Here is a 22,204-nt window from a genome sequence, read left to right on the forward strand (position 1 = left end):
GTACCTTCCTCCTCTTCGCCGAAATCAAATTGAAGTTGAGAGATCCGCATTTTGACACAGTTTAGGAGAATTCAGCGTCTATCACGGACACATTCTTGCATAAGACGACTTCAAGGGAGCGTTCCCAGCCTGACAGCAGTGCTGAGAGTGGTGTATCGCTGCACAACGAGACTACTCAGACGGGGAAGACGGCCAAATTTAAATCAGGTACGTTTTTTGAGTCTCTTCTGAGTCGATGAATTTTTTAATCGCACCTCGTAGTTATGTTTTAATTCACATGAGGTCTAAAGCAACTAGTTTCCCACAGTGAGCCGTGAGAGGATGCTTTCCTGAAACACCGTACACTTAAAAACATCATAAATACAAGCCTGAGAGTGGCATCATGACTAAGGCTAACACCACATGCCGACAGCATCTACGGCTTGATTACAGGGACCTTTGTTGCATGTCTGTCTGCAGGTTTTGCAGCTGTCAAATGAAGGCAAAATGCCAGCCTTCACCATAGATAAATAGGACGGATAACTACAGTCTCTCTCTCAGAGATGAAGGACGGACGACGGTGACATTTCAGGATGCAGCACTAATGAACAGATGTGCTGCTACCTCTGGAGACGTTTCACACCATTTGTCAGGTAGAGTAGAGAGGTTAGTCCCCATCCACCTCTTCTCAGGAGGGGAAGCCAGAGAGGAAGTTATTCAGACTCAAATCACAGTCAGCAGCAGGAGAAGGGCTTCACGCAGCAAGGAGTAAAGCCTAATTGGCTGTGTTTTATTACCCGGCCAGCCAGGGGTAAGTGGAGGTTTGAGGAATGTGTTTGCAGATGCTACAGGGTGCTCAGCAGGGTAGCTTTATCCCATAATGGTTCGAGAGGCTGGCTGAGATAAAATTATAGCGCGAGGGAACGTCATCCAAATCCGAGCTTGAGGCTGAAGCGCCGTTTGGGAAGTGATGGATTTTTGGCACTAACAGGGTGGGCCCAGCTGACTGCAATTTCTGCAGCCTCCCAATTAGCTTCAATTTATTGTGCTCTGGATTTACAGACTGGGGTCAAGCTTCGCCGCTGGAAGAGAGCAGGCGGCTAGTTTGGTCTGCTACGACCATAAACGCAAGTTAAGCAGGTGATCAAGGTAAAACTTTAACAGTCACGTGAGTGGACGTCTTTTTTGTGCTTCTTCTAGCATCTCAGGAATCAGAAAGGGGCAGACTAAGAGTTATAAACCAATAATATACATGAATATTTAGGAACAACATGGCCTCAAACATCAGAGGGCTAACTCCTTTGCTGCTTGTTGAAAATGTTTCCGGCAGCTGGAATTAATGATGTTTTGAGAGCATTTGTCCTGGCAAAGGAGCTTTTATGACGGCAGCCTGACGGGAGAAGCTGAAGTGAGTTATGGAGAGGGTGTTTTCTCATCTAACTGCCCGGGCACAGAGATCTGATAGCGGAGACTGGGTGGTGCTTGTTATTTTACTTACATGGTTGATGATCTGAGAAAGTTAGAATTTGTTTTTAGCAGAGAGAAAAGTTTTATCAGGACGTGACGTTGAAGCGATACGAGTGATTTGTAAACGGCTGGTAAAATGTCTTTTATGGAGAAAGACCCGTCAGGCCTTATATTTATTAACCCGCTAAACTCCAAGCATTTTTTGCTCCCGTCACATTTTTCCTCACAGTGGGTTCATTTTTCACTGCAACATAGAGTCCTGCACCTCTATAGAAACAGAACATGACGAGAAGTAGAGGGAACTCAGACAAAGTTAGAAACCAATAAAAAAGAACCATAAAAGAATTTATTTTGATTATTTATTTGACAAAAATTGGGGAAAAAAACAGGAATCAATACGTGCATTTTTCCAAATATCCACAGGTGTTACCAAAACTGGGAAAATAGTGACTCTTACATACTATAGAATTTTATTATTTACAATTTCCGGTTGTTTCTGTACTTGTTTTTTAAACCGCCTGCAGTTCAACCAAAAAGTCCCAGAATTTTTGACAGGTGACTGTTGGTCACATTTGACAGATTTAAGGTTTTGAAGAGGAGCACAACATTTTTGATGTCTTATAGATTCTGAAAACACTTCATTTTCCTGCTAAATTTTAGTGAGACCTGTCAAAGAACGTGTTTTTTTGTTGTTGTTTTTTTTTTAATTCGAAATAAAATGTCACAATTTTAAGCTCAGATTTGGTGAAACATTGTTGAAAATCCAACAATTGTTTTTACAGTCTGCAGCTCTAATAAGTGTAACTTTGCAATTTTATTTTTTTAAAAAGATGTCGTTCCTTTCAAAAACTCCATCAGATTTTTGAGTTCTGAGGTTTAATGAAAATGTGAGGCTGAATGGCTTCCATTTACTTTACAAGTGAAAGGATCTATTCAATCAGGAAGCTATTTATGAGAAGCTCATGACACTGAACCAGATAAAATGTCAAAGAAGGCTGGTAGTTTGAAGCAAATTTAGCTAGCACTTGCTAAGTTGTACGGACACGACTGTTTAGGTAACTGTTTCAGTTAGTTTAACAAGATTCTTTTTCAGTATTTGGTTTTACTTCCGTTATTGCAGAGTCACTGGAGGACATAAAACTACCAAGAAGGTGGAAAAGCATCATCAAAGTGTGTCATAAGCATTAAAAAAACCACACAAATGAGGACACAGATGCACCGAAACACAAGCAAACCTGCAACAACTAGGCCACTGTAACCGCGTGTCTTACTTTACGCTCCAGTAATGACTGTACGATTCTTATCTGTTGTCTTTGGCCAACTGCAAAAACACCCCGAGATAAACGCTCTTCCTATAAAAAAAAAAACAGTTAAGCGTCCTATAAACGCAACCTCAAAGCGCCTCATATTCCAGCGAATAAACATCAGTCTCCGAGAAATGCCTGGTCAAGAGACTGTTTACATTACAGGTCGTAAAACTGCTCGCAAAACCGCAAAGATGTGCCTGAAGCAGCCGTGATAGCATCAGTGAAGTATGCTGGCAACATAATGCAGCTCTTTCATACGTCAGCCTGATGCAGCTCGCAGTTAAATATAATGACGAACGGTGAATTTGTGCCTGTTATTTGATTAAAAAAAAAAAAGCTTGGTTATCGCCTTTTGGTTTTGCTGTCTGGAATAATCTGCCTTTTTTACTAAAGTTGTTATCGGTGGTCGAATCCACGCCTGAAACAAATCAAATCTTCTGTCACGAGACATTTAACTTCAAAATACAATCAAAATGACGTAATGGAAACTAATTCTGTTCAAGTCCCTGTTCTTACTTTCACCATCACCGCCACATATACGAAACACAACAACGGAAAACGAACACTTTGATAAATCAATAGTTCTAGCAGGTAACTTTTTTGGAGACAAAAACTCCCGGATTCCCCCCGGCTGCAGTGGACATCTCGCTCTGTCTGAGTCTTTGCAAGTCAATAAACTCAGAAGTAAACCCGATTGGCCACCTCCTGAGCTGATCTATACTAAATGGCAGCATTCAAACTTGTGCACACTTTTCCTTCTGTTGCTCTGCTGTCTGGGTGACTAAAACAAAACAGGCTGTGATCTGAAGAAACAGAGCCGTTACACTTTAGAATGGCCTCTTGAGTTGCATTTATGCATTATTTATCGCTGTTGTCGAAGTGAGAAAGACAGAATGTTCACACAGAGCAGCTCGGCACTTTAAGCTGGACTGTATGTTTGACAATTAACTAACTAAAAGGCCTGGTATTTAAAAAATTAAAATTTAGATTCAGAAAACTTTTATTTAGTTTTACTTGTCCAATGGGACATTTAAAAAGGGCACGTCCAGCAGGCAGTGCAACAATGACAAGAAATTGACTAAAAAACAAGAAATTAGAGATAAGTAACATCAGCACAACAAATAGGGATAAATATATACACAAATGGAGAACAAGTAATACAATAAGAATAAAAATAGAAGGAAAAAAAACCTTTTGCACAACTTCTAGTGCAAAAAATCATAGTTTTAACTTCCTGACAGTCCTTGATCTCACTTAAAAATTGTGAGTTTAAAATCGTCTCATTTAAAAATTGGCCAAAATCAACCGTTTGCAAAAACACGACGCTGTAAAAAACTAAAAATTTTGCAGTGTTCTCCGTCTCTGAAAAGCCAAGGTTCACTCAGCTGTGACCGACATCAAATACACAAGAATTCCGTGATTTTCTGCTGAAGTGCGGGCTATAGTTGGTGGAAAAAAAGTTTTCGGACACTCTTAAAATTTTACACATTCTCAAATATCATCATGAAACATTTGTGGAAAAATCTTTTTTGTGTTTCAAAAGATGTGGCTGCATTAGACAGACACAAGCAAATACAAATGCTATTTTTTTTGGTTTATTGTTTACAAGAAAAACTAACAAAACTAAATTCTACCAGAATGACTCAATACTCAAAATTTCTTATTTTTCTGGAGACAATCAATTTTAAGTTTTTAATGGCTTTTTAAAAAATTGTTTTGCTTTATGTCTATGGTTGTACTGAAAGAAATTGCACTTAAAGACCTAAGAGTGATTCTTAATTCAATATACATGCAAATGTATGGGGTGTCCAAAAACTGTTTCCCACCACTGTACGAGCACAGAGACAAATTAAGAAGAAAAATATCTATTTTATGGAGGACCACATAATTTTCCAGTTTTGCTAACATGTAAAAACTTGGAAGGACTTGGAACATATTGATGCCAGTTTTATTTTGTAATTTTTGTGATTAAAAAAAAAAATGTAGCTTTATTTTTCTTTTTTTACATGAATTAAGACATTATGACTTTGGCATTTGGAAAGATGCTGATTCCTGTTTTTTTTTTCATTTTTGCATAGTTAATAAACAAATAAATTTTTATTTTATGAGTCATAAAAAAACCCTCTTAAGTCCTCTTAATTTCTATCCATGGCTATGCTGTTTCCATGGAGGTGCAGGACTTTGCACTACAGTGAAAAATTAGCTGGAAAAATGTGACAGGAGCAAATAAAAATCTATTTGCAGTTTGGAGGGTTAATTAATAAATAGTCATCCTTTCTAGCAAAATACTCAAAGGCTCTGCTCCGGCGGGTATTTCGTCCAGACTGATCATAATACGGCCCTTTAATGTCGTGCGTATTTCCCCATACAAACCTTGCACAGCAGCTTTTAATCTCACCTATACAGCTTTCTCTTTTAAACAGTCCTACAAAGTGCTGCTGGAGCCGACTGCACCGACCGGCTCCGAGAGGAAGTTATTAAATTGGACCTTAGGGGGCGGTACTTGACGTCCAGCCCTGTGAAGAGAGATTTTACGGTTGAGCTCCGGCCCTGTGTTGGCTGCCGGGGACCCTATAGTAAAATATTAAAAGGCGTGGGTCAAACGGGGGGCCCTCATATCTGCCTCATTACTTATTGACGCGCCCTGATCTGAATGTAACGCAGCTAGTGAGCCTGTACGAGTGTGTGGGGATCGGAGAAGGCGGCTGACATGAGCGGAACATAGAAAAGTGAGCGCACAGTCACCTACATTAGTAACATCCGTAACACAGCTGGTTAAGTGTGTGCTACATGGATGTACTACCAGGATTGTGCATTTAATTTCATGCATGTTTACTGTACGACACGACATCTGTGTCAAACACGTGTGCGCAAGGATGCTTTTATTCCTACGTGTGTGAGGGCACATATGTTCAGTGCGACTGTGTGTGTGTTTGTGTGTGTGTTTGTGTGCGTTCGTGCTGCCATGTTACTCCTATTGTCTTATCAAAGTGATGTGAATTCAAGGTTTAACTTCCCGTGAATTATTTATCCCTGCAGCAGCCTTGGCACCTGCTCTGGTCAAGGGTCTGAAAACATACCACACACACACACCTTACATGTATGTACGCACACACACGCACACAGAGAAGCTGCCGTGCAGAATTATACAGCCGAAGCAGCTATAAATATTTATGCCTCTCCCGCCTCATATTTATTTCATCCAACAGAGCTCGTATCAGAGGGGCAGCGGGATGGTGAGGATATCCAGAGAGAGGAAGAGGCAGAGGAGGAGGAGGTGATAGAGAGGAATAGAGTGATGAAGGAGGAAGAAATATAGAGAGAGCGTGGATATTTTTACAAATATAGAAGAAGGGGAAGCCGGTAAAACAGACGAATGAAAAGAGGGCAGTAAAAGTTCTGTATCAATGAATGGATGAAAAAAAGAGTAAGTACATAAAAAAAGGTTAAAGGCGGAGTGATAGGAGACAGGTGGAGAGCTGAAGTCACTCAGGAGAGTCATTGTTGCTGCTATCAGGCGGTTTAACCGGTGAAGCTGGCCGACCACGCCACTTCTCTGGGATAAAAGGCCGCGTGGTCCGGCCTTTTGCCGGGCTGCAGCGAGGCGGGCAGGAAATGTCACAGAAAATATCACTGCGACGCTTCAAATAAAAGTAGAAAAAGGGACACGGAGCTGCTCTGTTTCCCAAGAGTTGAGGAGAAAGTTTCACGTTGCTCCCTCAGAGTCGTCTACTGTTACGTTAATGCGGATTCCAGCAGCACGTAAACGTCTCCAGCAGAAGGAGAGGGCATCAGAAACTGCAGATTTTAAATGACACACAAGCCAAACAGTGGGCCTCTGAGGGGTTTAATTGGAGTAGAAACTCACGTTGTGTTTGAACTTCTGTTCTAACACTTTCCTTTTTTCCTCCTGTCACATTTTTTCTCACTATGAACTCATTTTTCACTGCAGTATAAAGTTCTAGTCCTTTGTAGAAGAAGCCCAGCGATGGCAGGAAGTAAAGAGAACTGAAAATGCTCTTCATTCAGTATGACGTAGGTATAATGCCATAAAAACGGAATTCATGTCATGACTGAATATTCCTTTGCAAAAATGACGACAAAAAACAGGAATCAACAAATGCAACAACCAAATATTTCCAATAATATATATAGATTTAAAAATTCTACATATTTGATACAGTTTACTACTTATTCACTTTTTAAACGAAAAATTTCATCCTAGTCTCCTATCTGTTCTGTATAAATACAGCCTGGAGTTCAGCAGAATTTTCTCACCTGACAGTTGGTTGAAGGTGAGTCGCTACAGGTTTCTACCAAAGAACACAGAACATTCACTTTTCCACAGAATCTTTTTCATGCAGATGGTTCATTTTCGGCATCGTTTTACATTAGACATGTAGAATAAAGTGATTTTATGCTTAGATATTTTTTTCAATGAAACAAAAATAAATGATTGGTTCAAGAATCGCTGAAAAGTTGAAAATCCGTCAGTTCTCCCAATTTTTACAGATTTTTGCCCTGATAAAAGGTGTAATTTTGACGATTTTTAAAAAAATAGCACTGCTTTTAAACCCACTGGCGTGCTGATAGCAGAAGCAAAGTTAGCCTGAAGCTGCTGGCCTCAAGAAGAGATGGGGAGTCCGGGGTTTCTCTTCTTTCCATTTTCAAACTTCTACTTTTCAGTCCCACCTAACACTGGAGGCAGTTTGCCAGACTTCTTTTAGCTCCCTTCACATATGCAGAAATAATCCTAAAGACCTGAACACAGATTGTGACAGACGACAGCGCTGAGGTTCAATGAGATGATCTGTTTGCCAAATCACATATTTATTTGCACTGATGGCATGATTAGCTTTACACACACGTCAATAGGTTTTCATTGCAGATTTAAAACTGAGCTGGTTGAGTGTTCGTCAGTGGCTGTCCCTCGCGTGTAAATGTGTTTATGTCAAGTTATAGCTCAGGTTCTCCAGCAGTTTACCTAAAGTACATATAGTTGGCATAATGAAGTGTTTCTGATCCCTCCTCTGCCCTGGGAGGCAGCTCACTGACCTTGTATCAAAGTGGATTGCCAAAGGAGCAGCTCTCTGTAAGCCTGGAAGCCTGAGGGCCGTGTTACACAGTCGAGCTTAGCATGCAGCATTTTAAACAGCAGTGGATCTCAACAGGCGGTTTCTAGCCGAGTGAACGGGGCTGGAGGCTACCTGAAGGTGTAAAGCCTGTTCTTGCCCTCAGCTCAAACACAACGATGCAGCCAGACTCCTAAGCAGATCAAAGACGGGAGAAAAGGAGCATTTTCACATTTACAGTAAGTTTTAGAATTGATTCGAAGTTTTTAGCTCTTGTTTATAACCTTATAAAACTCAGGTTAACAGTTTATTTATGAGATTTGACTCCCATCACTTGACTTGAGGTGATCTTGTGTGTTTGCTGCTAAATTTACTGTTTAACTTTGCGTCTTATTAATATACCGTATTTGGGGCTCAAATCATGAATAGTTGTAACTCTTTGTACTTCTGTTTTACCATGTGTTAATACAATGACTTGCACAATTTTTAACGGTGCTATTTATCTTTGCAAAAATTGTAATGAGGAAAAGAAAACATGGTGAAAAATGTCATTTATTTATGGTGGCCCCAAAGACACAAAAAAATATTAAAATGAGTTTAACATTTTTTCTCAAATATAATCTGACTCTTTTTAAATGTTTCAGGATTAGATGATCCATTGATCCCATTATGAATTCCAGCTGCCTTCAAAGTGTGTCTGAAAGTTATTTAAATGATATTTGTACTGTTATGAAGAGAAAAAAAACTTTAACTGTGCAGCAACGATGAGGTTCTCAAAGTTATGTAGCAATTTTTCAAATCCGTACAAATACATCTACGTTTTTATGCCACAATATGAGATAGTATGATTGAAAATACAAATAATTAGTGTCTAATATGATTTAGAAGATTTAACTGTAGAAAAATAACATCAACACCTCCATCAATACAAAATCCAGTGTCTTTAAATATGCAAATATTTCAAAAGTTTCACCACCAGACACTGCATGTCTACACTGAAGGAATGCACTGAGATTAAGATAAAAAATAAACTGCAAAATCTGGGATTTACTGCTAATGACAAAGACGGAGTCAACAAATGATGCTGAAAAGAGGATTAAAACAAAATAAAAAAGCAACATTTCTGAAAGCACTGATAAAGAAGGAGAACAAATCTGCACATCTGGACCGAGATGACAACATCTCTGTTCTCCTTCAAAGACAAAGCTCTTCTTCCTGTGCACATTAAACAGGATACTGCTGGATGCAACGTTTTCCGTACTGCGGCAGAATAACTGTAATTCTTATGATTGTCGTTTCGCTACGTTCCTGCAGACAGGTGTTTATCTGATTGTTTTTTTCTCCTGTTGAACGTGGAAAGAAACAAAAGCACTGAAACTACTGTGCGGCTGTGAATGTTCAGGATGTTTGTGGACGCTGGCGTGAGTGGAACGCACACTGGTCAGGAATCCAGAGGAAGCGGGCAAAAGCAGGATTAAGAAAAAGTCTCGTCCCAGTTGTGATCTTGCTCACAGGTCGACGCCTTCAGCTCAGACTTTAGGTGATTTCAGAGAAACTTTCCACCTGATGAAAAGTGTTGCCAAACTCTGCACATACATCATTCTGCACGTCTAAGTGAAGCAACACTGACCAGAGCACATTTTGGAGCGGAAAGCACTTTAAGGATTTCATTGTAACCCGTGGAGTTAAAAACCAAACCGGCAGCAGGTCTCAACAGCACATCCTGAAGCTTTCACACTCATGCAGTAAATTAGCAGGAAAAGCTGCAGTTATAAAAACATCTTTCTAAAACAAAAGCAGATCTGATGTTTCTAACCGGATTTATTTTGATTTACAACGTGAAATGCATCCTGCGGTATTAAATGTGCAGATGAATCCCCCTGCAGCAGGGACTCAGTTATGATACAGCTTGTTGAATGTGAATCAGACTTTATATACATGTATGTCAGACACAGCTAGCGATGTGCGGCGTTTGATCCCTCCTCAAAGCTACGCATCCTGACTAAAAGTTTTTTGATGTATGGGAATCATCTCTGGAGAATCCATCAGCGAGCACGAAAATGCGCCAAAATCCTGCAGCAGAGAGGTCATAAACTACAGAAAGGACCAGACTGCTTCCCTCAGGAGTCTACGTTACTCTGCCCGTCACTCTGGGAGGAAGCCAACGCCGACTTCCAGGTCTGTCCTAAAAACTTACAAATGAGACCTGGTTGGCTGGTAAAACACTTACAGCGGCTGCCGAATGTTGAGATTTAGCAGTAACTGTTGCTGGCGGACAGAAAAGGGCCTTGTCTTGGACCTCTCCTGGTAACTTGAAGCATCTTGGAAACAGACAGCAGCCTAAGAAGAAGGGATTGTGTGTGGTGAGCCAGTATTAGGTTTGGAGCAGAGCTGTGTGCAGGGAGCCAGGTTGATGCTGATCCAACAGGGTGGGTCTGTCTGCTGCATGACTCGGCCCGTCTGGCCTGCAGCTAGAACCCCCCCCCCACCACCCGCTTACAGCTATGTGCACAGCAGAGTGTATGGAGGCGATGCATGTGCCTCCACCGGTGTGCATGTAGGCGATGAATGAGCTGTATGCCTGCCATGTGCAAGTGAAGCATGTAAGTGGAGTCGACGTCGGTGTTTGAGTCTATATACTTCAGTGAGAGGATCCTATAACCAAGTAGGCAGAGCATGAGAGTCTGTCTCTCTTTCCATGTCTCTGTCCTCTCCATGACCCTACCTAACATTGCGTAACGCCAGAGACGGTTTGCCAGATGAGCTGCTGCTGCTGCTGCTGCTGCTGCTGCTGCTGCTGGGTGGGTGTACGATATGCAGGGTGAGGGGGGGAGGGATGGTTGTGAGAGGGTGAGAGCGTCTCCCGTCAGCCAGATGAATGCAATGAACTGAAAAAAGGTGAGTCAAATGACAGATGCCTCACTGTACCTGCAACACTCCCCCTTGTGCTGGCAGTAAAAAAGAGAAATCACTGAGATGAAGGTGGAGGTGGAAGGAAAAGTCACACAGGATGAAAACATTAAAAGCACCTGCCTAGTAGTGTGCAGAAAAAAAACTCAGAACTGGCTGTCTGGTTTGGTTCCAGACACACAGCCTGCAGTTCAGCCGAGAAGTCCTTGAATCTTCATCATGTGACTTTGGGTCTCAGCTGAGTCAGTCATGTCTTCCTGGTTGTACCGAGGAGTGCAGAATTTCTTAGTTTTTTGCCGAATGTGGTTACTGTAGATGCACATTTTTAAATGAGATAAGTAAAAAAAAAATTGGATTGAAATATCATGGTTTTTTTTAGCTTAGATTTGTTTTTTTTCTAATGGAACAGCACATCATAGTCGATTAAGGCCGTTTCATTTTACATTCATGCTTCTATTGCTTGTATTTATGTGTACTATTTTAGGATTTATTTTTCGACTCATGTTTATTTACATATTTCGCACTTTTTATATTTCGAAGACTTTGAATAGGAGCAACTGTAACATCAGTAATTCCCTCTCAGGCATCAATAAAGTATTTCTGATTCTGATTGGAAAGTTGAAAATCTGAGGATTCTTTCTGCATTTCACAGAATAATCATGCCAATTTAGTGTTTTTTTTTAGTTATATTATACCTTTCAGAGGGTTAAATCTTCCTCATATGAGCTGAACTGCATGGTGGTAAAAAAAAATCAAAATAACTCCATCAGTACAGACTTCAAAGAAAAAGCAATAAATGTAAATTTTGAAACCACAAGTAAATTGAATAACAGTCAGAGCCATAAAAAAGGACAAATGACTTCATAAATACAGTTTTTCTTGGACGATTGTGTAGAACGGAGACGACTTAAGAAAAATAAATAAAACTCAGGAGAAGAGTCCAAGTGTTTTTGTGGCTCCACTTAACCACATCTTTAAAAAGTGAAGAAAAATCTCAGAAAATGGGAGAAGTTGGAAGATTTCTCTGACGGGTCATGTGGATTTTGGCATTTATGAATCGTGGATGTGCTTCAAACCAGGTTGCAAATATTCTAGTAGATCTATCAATGTTGGCTGCCTGAGATAATAAAGATACAAACAAGTCTCATCTGCCAAGAAACTTTATTTGTCTTTAGCTTCTTTTGATGAGAAAAGTTCTCCTCTTTAACCTTCCCCTATTCATATTTTCACTCACCGCACTGTGAACCCAAGTCAGCAGAACTTCTGCTTATAAGCTTGTGTATGTTTCACGTATATTTTCCCCTCATTCTCTCATTCTTGACCTTGCTTCCGTACTTCCTCTGTGTTCTTTTCAAGCAGAACGGAGCACCGAGGGGGGGGGGGGGTTTGTGGAAAGACAACAAACCGTGAGTGTGCAACCTGCAGCCAAGGAAAACTAGCTGACGGGCTTCCCAACGTCGTTTACCTGCTGCCTCCAAACCTGCAGCTTCACGCTTGAGGTGCTGCCACTGCTGCCCTCCATCCTGTTGGACTCTCTGAAGGATTACCATCCAAAAACCTCGGTCCAAATCTCTGCTTACTCATTTCTTTTCTTCAACTTCCACAAATCCTCCCTGCTTGCCAGTGCTCAGAAGTGAAAAATAAGAAGTTATATGAAACATATGTTAGCTACTCATAATCAGACCTTTCCCTGGCTCTCCCTTCCCTTAAGTGGACTGTTTTATAAGTGTACTGTTCTACTCTGGCCTCCTGGGTGTGGGACTGCTGACCCGCTGGTCCGAGTGTGCTGCCAAGTCTTTACCGTGAGAGCGCGAGGCAGAGCAGAGGGCAGGACACACAGCGGCACTCTGCCATCGGACACTCTGCCAGCCTTGGCTGCGGCACCGATGGGTGGGAAAAAGACAAACTGCAATTGTTTGATTCATGTAGTTATAGATGTGAAAACATACTGGAGGAAATGAGGAAGGAAAAGATTGTCTTTCGCACCTGCTTTCCCTCCGTCAGGCCCAGCTCTCCCTCAGATTCATGGCCCAGGGTGACTCATTTTAACTCCTGATTCCTCCGCCTCCTGCACCTCTCCTCTCGTGCTCAGTCCTGCTTCTTCCTCCTTGTGCTTCCAGACCCTGAACCTCCACCTTCCCTTTAACCTATTTCCTCCTCGCCTCAACTTCTGCAGACATGTCAAGCCCTACAGAACAGCCACCCCTCCTTGCTAGCTGATACTACGCGTCTGCAGCAATGAAAGTTAACGCACTTCATTGTTATTTAAAGAGCACCGATTCACAACATGTCACCTGAAGGCATTTCATACAGCAAAGTGAAGACCTTACATAATTTAGACACAGAAACCAAAAATTCCACAGTTTCCTTTGGATTTAATCTGAGCAGGAACTTAGTAACAGAAAACAGCCTTCAGCAGAACCAGGCTCAGGGAAGGCAGCCGTCGGCCTCAACCAGTAAGGGTGAGATGCACAATTTTAGCACTCCAATGTGGATCCAAAAGAAATAAGTGTCTATGAGTGACACTAAGGAATCCAAATCAATATTTTCCATATGTAAAACAAATGATAGGTCAAGATTAACACTGATCATCTTGTTACAATGAGATGTCCTGCTTGAAAATGTACTTTAACCCACTTAAACACTGCTCCAGGCCATATACACCCACTTTGGCACTCCAAATAACAAAGCATCTGCCACGGCACAAGAACAAAGTTATTGATCCGGTTTCCAAATTCTGTAGATGCCGATCAGATCAAGCACCAAAATTACACCATTTATTTAGCCAGAAACTGATCTCAATATTCTTTATCTGTCATTTAAAAATTTTCCGAAAATAAACCATTTCCATCGAACAGATTCTGTGAAATACAAATAATTCTGCACTCCTCGCTGCAGTCACGAAACTATTAGTGACTCCACTGGAACCAACAGTCACATGACAGAAATTCAGGAACTTTTTGGATGAAGAAAATGAAAGCACCGTTGATAGTATGCAGAGTCACCATGTTTTCTAGTAACAGCAACGCCCGTAGGCACCTGGAAAAATATCGTAATTGAAAAAATGGTGTACATATTGACATATTTTTGTGTTTTTAAAAAAAAATCGTTTATGGCAGGGGTTGCAAATATGCGGCCCGCGGGCCAAAACCGGCCCTCCAGAGGGTCTGATCCGGTCCACAGGAAGACTTTCTAAAATGTAAAAATTACAGAAGACATTCATTGCACATTCTAAATTTGTAAAACTGTAAATCTAAAATAATTTCTAGGCCATGATAAGTTGTTTTGATCATAAAGTAAAACATTAAATTGTTCACTGTTGTTTTGTGTCTCATTTTTGTACTATTTTGTCTTATTTTTGTTGTTTTTTTGTCTTGTTTTTTGTCTGACTATTGTCGTTTGTTCTACGTTTTTGTCATTTTGTTTGTCATTTTTGTCGTTTTGTGCTTTCTTTTTGTCTTGCTTGTGTTTTTTGTCTAATTTTCGTAATATTTTGTCTTATTTTTGTTGTTATTTTGTCTTGTATTTGTCTGACTATTGCCGTTTGTCTCATGTTTTTATCATTTTGTTTGTCATTTTTGTCGTTTTCCTTTTTGTTTTGCTTGTGTTTTTTGTCTCATTTTTGTAAAATTTTGTCTTTTTTTGTCGTTATTTTGTCTTGTAGTTGTCCGACTTTTGTTGTTTGTTCAATGTTTTTGTGTTTCCTTTTTGTCTCGCTTGTGTTTTGTTTTTTTTTGTCTTATTTAGGCCATTTTGTGAAAATGAGTCTGACACCCCTGATTTATGGCATTCTAACAGTATAATACTGCACGGAAGACATCCTCAGTTGTCTCTCCTTCTAGTTCTGGTTGTGCTGTTTCCACAGAGCCGCACAGGAATGAGCCCACAGCGAGTTAAAATGTGACAGGAACAAAAAAAACGCCCAGAAATTGTTCGGGGTTCTGAGGGTTAATTGGCCGATTTAATATGTCTGTCAGCAGCAAGTGACTATAGTTCGTGACGTCCATCATTCCCCCACAAAAAAAGCACAATGCAACACTTAGCAGCTAACCTGCACTGTCCAATCAGCGCGCCACACATTGCTTCGACACGTAGCGCGCTGATTGGATGAGTGATGCGGGTGAGAGGGGAGGAAGGGAGGTTTTTGGGCAGCACTCGGGAGAGGAGTACAGAAATGGAGAAAGCTCACCAGTGCATTAGGGACAGCACGGTGCAATTCGTTCCATTGGCAGCACTTCAAAGAGGAAGAGGAGGGGGATAATCCACCCCAACATTAGCCCCCGGAATCTTCCACCACCACCAACATGCACACACACACAGACACACATTTATTCACAAAAGCAGCAGGCTGGAGGGTTTGGTCGTGGGGTCTGATTGGGTTGGGGTCTGGGGATGACGGGATGGAAGGATGGAGGGGATTTTTCAATTTGCCAGCAAATCAGAGATGATTGGAATACTCTCTTGCACACAGATGCACACGCTCGCCTCGACGCGCACACACACAAACACAATGCCGAACACATGCCCGTCTCCACAGGAAAGACCTCACGCCTGAACTCAGAGAGGAAGAAACCAAACAATATAACAGGTGGAACATTTGCTCACAGCGCTAAACAGAGTCCAAACGCCGGAGTGTGGGTTAAAAATACGGGTCGGCATCCAGCGATACGCCTGATTCTTACAGGTGTGCGAGGAGAGGAAAGGTGAAGGAGGGGAGAGCAGGGAGAATGAAACTGCAGAAGACAGATGAAGTGAAAGAAGGCTTGTATATCGACAGCCGCTAGCATCAGTAGCAGAGAGCTGTCAACACTCGTCGGGCCGATATGCGACCAATTGGAGATCAATCCTCCTCACGGATGACCTGCCAGCAGCAAACGCGATCAATTCTCCCAGCACTGAAGAGGAATGCTGCTCGATGTGGAGCCGACTGAGACTCAACAACTTTGGTTCAAGCTGCCTCACAGCGAACAATGACGACACAATCCCCCCCAGTGGAGCTGTTACTAACAGACGTCATCATGTTTGGATTGGAGCACCTCTCTGGTGCCGCTTTAAAAACACAATTATCAGGAAACATAAGTAAACTGACAAAATACAAGCGAAGTAAGAACATTTTTAACAACACGTACCCAGAAAACAGCTGCGCATTAATAAGACACGGTCACAGAAACACTCAGTACAACATGGGAGTCCAGGGATCACAGTATTACTGGTGACATTCATACACTCCTACTGTCTGTCCCACGATACACAACTGAGCATTTCCAGGACACTATCATCTATTTCCTGTAACTGCCACCAGCGCCAACAGTTTCCAAACGCTCGCCAAGACTGCAAGTGTGTGCAAGTTTATGAGAGATCACAGGGACACAGTTGTCTAATAAGGCTGTAACATTACAAAAATATGCGGTTAAAAGGAGCTAAGTGGTGTTTGTGATGTGTTTAATATCGCTATAATGAAAAAAATAAGTTAAGGCCAACATACATTCCATAGCTAGGAGAAATAATCCAGGTAACACATCTAGAAACATGCAGGCCTACACTGCTCAAAAAAAGAAAGAAAGAAACCCATAAAGGACTGTGAAAATCTGGAAGCATAGGTGAATTTTTTTGAAGTGATTAAATCTGTTTTTCATTTGACTTCAATACAGTAAAAGAGTGTAATTTTATGGTCACGTTGTAAAAGAACAAATTTGTGAAAATACAGATTTTCGATGTGGACAATATTTACATTTTTGGCTGATTTATTTATTTTATTTTTTTGTCAGGCAACATTTAAATTAATACAATATGTACAGAGTTGGCCTCTTTTTTTTTTTTTTTTTTACAGTTAATAGAAATTCAGATTTTTTGGTAATTTTATTAGTTTTCTGTATTTTAACAACAGCGGTTAAATCTATAAAATAACATTAAATTAGTTAAAAACAATTTTTAAAAAATGATAACTTTCTATTACCTTATTATTTTCTTGTTTAGGACATACAGACCAGTGACAAATTAAAAGGAAAACCTGAACTCTTGACCTGGGCGATATAAACAAGTCAACAATATCAGTAAAAATCTGACTTTGTTTTAATCCAAATTTTTACATACAACATTTAACTTTTTACTGCAAATGTACAAGTATCAGTTATTAGTTTCCTTGATAACTAATAATCAGCATCAGCCCTGAAAAAAACCACACTTATCGACCTCTTCTTGATTTTTCCTTCAATTTAAAACCATCAGAAGCTGAACATCTGACAGTTAATCTCCATGTTGTTAATATTAGATACCACTCGTCCCATCAAGAACACCAGATTGTCAACATTAAGTCATCTGAGGCTCCACATAACCGCAGCTTTTGGGTGCATTAAGTTTTCTTTAATCGTACAGTGAGTGTGAATTAGCATTTTTCACACGTCGGACACGCATGCCTGCCGCATCTGCACACATTTTTAAGTGCACAAAACTAAAAATATGAACATGGGAATAGATGGCAAGCGTTACCAACACATTTATGCGTTTTTTTTTTTGTGTCTCCTGGAAACTGTTGTGTTGCGCTTCTGTGTGACTGACTGCTTAATTAAACATAATTCCTTCAGGCTTTGCCAAAAAATGAAATGACTGACAGATGGACAAACAAGTAAACAGACAATCAGACTGATGCACAGACAGCTGTTTTTGTGCTGCTTTACATACTGTCAGTAAAATGAGCCGCTGGTTTCTGCTGATGCTTTTTTTTTTCCCCAGGCTTTTTATTGATGGGCTAAACAGAGTTAACTTTAGAGGCTTGAAGTGGTATGGTTCACTTCTACAACACACACATCAATAATGGGCGGTCTGCAGGGAGAAGCGTTATGGAGTCCACGGACACACTGACTGGTCAGGAGGTTAGCAAGGCCTGCAACGATCAATAAACCCTGACCACCGGAGACCACAGCCGTGTGGCTACAGTTACACAAGCCTCTGCAGTTATGTTTCTATCACAGAAAATACCATACATCGAGAGATAAACTCTACCTATAATGCGTGCCATTATTGTTTCCACCCCCAGACAACGTGACCTACATAATGAACCAAACTGCTCTTTAATTTTTAGCCGTTGAAAGCTACAAGCTGCTCTGAGGGAAATGATTTTTCACTCCATTATGTCAAGTTAAGAGGTGAGGAATAGTTATCTAAAAAGCCAAATTAACCCTGTGGGATGCTGGACAAAGCACGCTGATCCGTTGGTCTAATCACGACTGAACTTAAGTCCACTCAATTGGTCTTACCAGCTGAGGCTTAAATGGGAAAACCGCGGAGCAATTAAAAAATGTCCCCCAATTATTTCCCCGCGTGTTTGCATTCCAGTCTTTTAGTTTGGTAAAAGAATAGCAGGTCATTTGGTTGATATGCAGCCTCCTAATTGCCAAAAGGTTGTCCTACTGTGAGCCAAATTAAATCAACCAAGCTGAACCAAAAAACCACGGCAAGCCAAATGCTCTGTATCAAATCGCACGCCAAAGAAATGAAGGAAAAAAGCATTTAAGGGAAACCAGATTATTTGGTTCATCTTCCAGTCTGCTGAAAGAAAATATATTATACAGTGGTTATGAAGGTTTCTGGGGGGGAATTTTCTCAACACTGTGTCTTTTTAGTATCAGAACATCAGCAAATATCAGAAGAAACCATGTTTTTTAAACTGTGGTAACGATAAAAACATTTGTAAAAGCGCAAAACGCAGCGCAGCAGTCCAGCCGCCTGTCCTTGGCAAACCAGAGTTAACTGTATCCCCTTTAACTGGGGCTGCAGTGGATGTTTGGCTGTGGGCTCTCCGCTGTAGTTCCTGATTCTAGCAGGGTGGATTGTGGGGTCAGAGAGAGGTTTTACCACAGCAGTGAATGCCAATCAACTATCAGAGCGCCGCGAACATGAGCCTGGAGTGAGTTTGTGAGCATGGGCACGACCAATCCGAGAAACCGAGCGGGGAAATATACATAGTGGTTATCAGTCCGCTGCCAAGAGGGAGCTGTGATACCGAAGGCAGCGAGGGAACACTCCACCATTCAGACAGAACTCCAAACTGAGCTGCTACGGTTCAGGTATAGACCGAGGCACAGAGCTTTATCGATTACGACGACGATCTGTAACTGATCCCAGCTCTGCAAGTTGCATGAAAGCTATTACTGAATAAAAACTTTTATGTTTTAAAGGGAGAAACCAAAATAAATCCATAGCCACACAACATATTTAAAACAATAACATGGAAAAAGCAGAAAAACAGTTGAGCTGAAACTAAATGCTTCTCATAGATGTAACACTGCCCTAAGAAAAATCTTTCTTCTTCAGCAACGGGTCTTTTTATGCTCTCAAAATATGAATTATGAACCCATATAACCACTAAATCTATTGTGACACAAAGACATTTCCACTATTACCGCTACAGAAAAGGTACAAACACAAAACTTTTCGGGGTTCCTCACCATTGCCACAATGGAAGAACTTTTGAATTCAACATGGTTCCTTGAGGAACTCCTGCAGCAGAGGTATCTCGAGGAACTTCATAGACAACTCAGACAACATCACACAGATTCACGAGTTTCTCAAACTGTTCCTTCATCAAGGCCTTCTTCATGGCCTCACTCAACTTCTACCTCCATAACCACAGAAGCTGCTGTTCCTCTGGTCTGCGCTTTCAAGATTTAATAAGCTAACTAAACCTGAGAATGCTTCCTCTTGGCTTCCTTGCTGCTCCACAAGGCCACAAATCTAAGCTCCTATTCGACATGGGATCCTGACATTTGGCTTGAGGCCGGTGATGGGAATTTTGAGGTGATCGGCACTGACGCAAATTAGCCAATTCTTTGTTTACATCCATTGTAAGGCAGAGAAAAGAGAAAAAGCTACAAAAATGGCCCTCAGAAGTCTTACTGAGACGTAGGATCCCTGTCCTCCGTTGTCCCAGCTTAGGTCAACATTCATTCATTTGAACTCAGTAACTCTCATTCAAGTCTCTACCTTGGTGCTCCTTTGATAGCTAAACTCCCATAATGTTCTCTGTTTGCCAACATGGAAGTGCATCTATCCTCTGGTATTAAACAGGAAGAAAATCCATCTGGTGGAGAAACTAGGTAATAAAACTAATCTATTATAAATAAATGAAGTGTTGTTATCTAAGAAAATATTGGATACTGGCAGATACTAAATATTAAATGAGTCAGATTGGAAACAAACCTTGATACTTTGAACATCCCCCCCACTAGAACTAGATGTGCTTTTTTTTATTTGAGTGCCTGAGACATAAAATCCCTTTTGGTCATTGATAAAAAAAACTCTGTATTTCAATATTTAGAAGTTTTTTTCCATGAAAATAATCTCTTTCTGGCCAACTTATGGCAGCTCCAGCTCACAAACAGCTCAGAAACTGTAAAACTACTTCTCGTTACACAACGGGGAGCTGCAATCTTGGAGTTATTCAGAAATACATGTTCAAACTCGAAAACAATTCACGAGAAGGACAGTGACACAAAAAACCACACCTTGTAAGTTGGTGGGACTGGTTTCTTAGGTTTGTTACATCTGAAACCCAAGAAGTCTGAATCTGTGGAAATGATCGGCCACGGATTTCACAACTTTTTTCCTCTCAGGATGTGTCTTCTAGTAGATAAAAAACACCGTATGGAGATGTTAACAAGCTAATAAACTACTTTTATTTGAAGATCTGAGGATAGAACTTCGTAATCACTTATTTTTCTTCGACCCAAGGTGCTTTGATAACTTACACACAAACTCCCACCGTGCCTGAGGGGTTCAGCGGGAGGCCGTCTCATAGTATAACCTGCGACGTGGATGAATGTGGTGGTTCTTACAGATGGACTATGAAGCTCCGTACTAAAGCAACACTTGGACTTAGATCAGGCGGCGTGTTCCTTCCAAGAACCCCTCTGAGTTCCCTCACCAGAACTTTGAAGTCGGCAGCTTCTCCGGCACCCACCTACAGACTCCAAATCAAAGCGCTTCTTTCCGTGGCGTGGTAGCTGCACGAGCATTACCATCTTTTTCTCTGGGGAACAACATCGTGTTGCTAAGCAGGGGGGCTCATGAGTCTCTCCGAGAGAAGAAAACGCAGCCTGGTCGGTGCCGCTACGCCTCCCACGCTATTCCACTCTAGAGGTAACGTTCCACATCCCAGGGGACATGTATATGATATTTCTGTGCTCTAGGTCACCTGAGACTGAATTTTCTATCAAGTTTGTCCCAAAGTCAGAGGAAAGACTCCAGAAAACAAGTCGGAAACAATTCTTGGCTTCTTTGTCGCCTCGGTTTTTTACACAAAATGTGTTCCAGTGAGCAGAGATCACAGAAAAGCCGCATGAATTCTCTGCGGTGGGTGGATTTTCACTTAAATTTTCAACACTGGGCTATCAGTCAGTCACTCATTATATCACCGAGTCATTTCATTAAGCCTTCATCTTCTGAGCTATTCATTCGTTTAGCATTAATATTCATGAGAGGAAAAACCAACTTTACATGATACTGTCACTGATCTTTATCATTAACATTCAGAAAAATGCAAATTACCTTTTGACTATATCATCAATACGGGATGGATCAAACACACACGGGGGTAAAGCCACAATAAAACACACTGCACAATTAAACACGATCACCGGCTTCACAGCACGCACACACACACACACACACACACACACACACACACACACACACACACACACACACACACACACACACACACACACACACACACACACACACACACACACACACACACACACACACACACACACACTCACTTCTGGTGTTTCTACTCACCCTCTCCAGATCTTGTCGGAGGTGTGTGAAGAGTTTGAGGCGTCTGTAGAGGACGTCCTGCTCCTGCTGGGCCAGGTTGTCCACCTCGTCCCTCTTTAAGGTCACCAGAGGTCGGTTAAAGTTGGCCTTCCTCTTCAGCTTCCAGAACTGATATAAGAAGTCCACCTTGAAATAGAGGCAAAATATTACTCGTTTTCCTGTAATGCTCGCATTAATGTCGCTGGATTGAGATGTGAAGTCCTTCAAGAGGAAGACAATTCATGTATCAACAGTAGAAATAAATTGGTAACCAATTAATCAATTAACCCTGGCATAGGTTTATTGGGTGAAATAATATCTACAAAATCACATTATTTGTCATTATTTGAACAAGATTTTCAACTAATCATGTGTGCCTTTTGGTTCTGTCTCAAAATATGAAAAAAATCTAAAGTTAAAATTGTGATATTTCCTCAAAATCACTTTATTCTACATGTTTCATTAAAAAAAAAAAGCACCAAAAATAAATTGCTTGCACTAAGAAGATTCTGTAAAAAACAAAAAATTCTTCATTCCTGGATGTGACCAAGAAGTCAGAAGTGACTTAGCTTGGGTTAACAGTTCCATGAAAAAAATCTGCAACTTTTTACTTGAACTGGGCTGAAATGCAGTCCGTGTTAAGATAAAGTAGAC

The 22,204-nt window shown here is 41.0% G+C and overlaps 1 protein-coding gene across 2 annotated transcripts in view; it reads right to left on the minus strand.

Annotated features, from left to right (window-relative positions):
- The window catches only part of jade2 (jade family PHD finger 2), a 248,936-nt gene that overhangs the window by 69,515 nt on the left and 157,217 nt on the right, over nucleotides 1-22,204 (minus strand). For both annotated transcript variants that reach the window (XM_051937430.1, XM_051937429.1), the window contains exon 10: nucleotides 21,533-21,697. In XM_051937430.1, coding sequence (XP_051793390.1) covers nucleotides 21,533-21,697 — 165 coding nt within the window. The remainder of the gene's footprint in view (nucleotides 1-21,532; nucleotides 21,698-22,204) is intronic.

The sequence above is a fragment of the Acanthochromis polyacanthus genome, chromosome 17, assembly GCF_021347895.1.
Source record: "Acanthochromis polyacanthus isolate Apoly-LR-REF ecotype Palm Island chromosome 17, KAUST_Apoly_ChrSc, whole genome shotgun sequence".
Classification (NCBI taxonomy): Eukaryota; Metazoa; Chordata; class Actinopteri; family Pomacentridae; genus Acanthochromis; species Acanthochromis polyacanthus.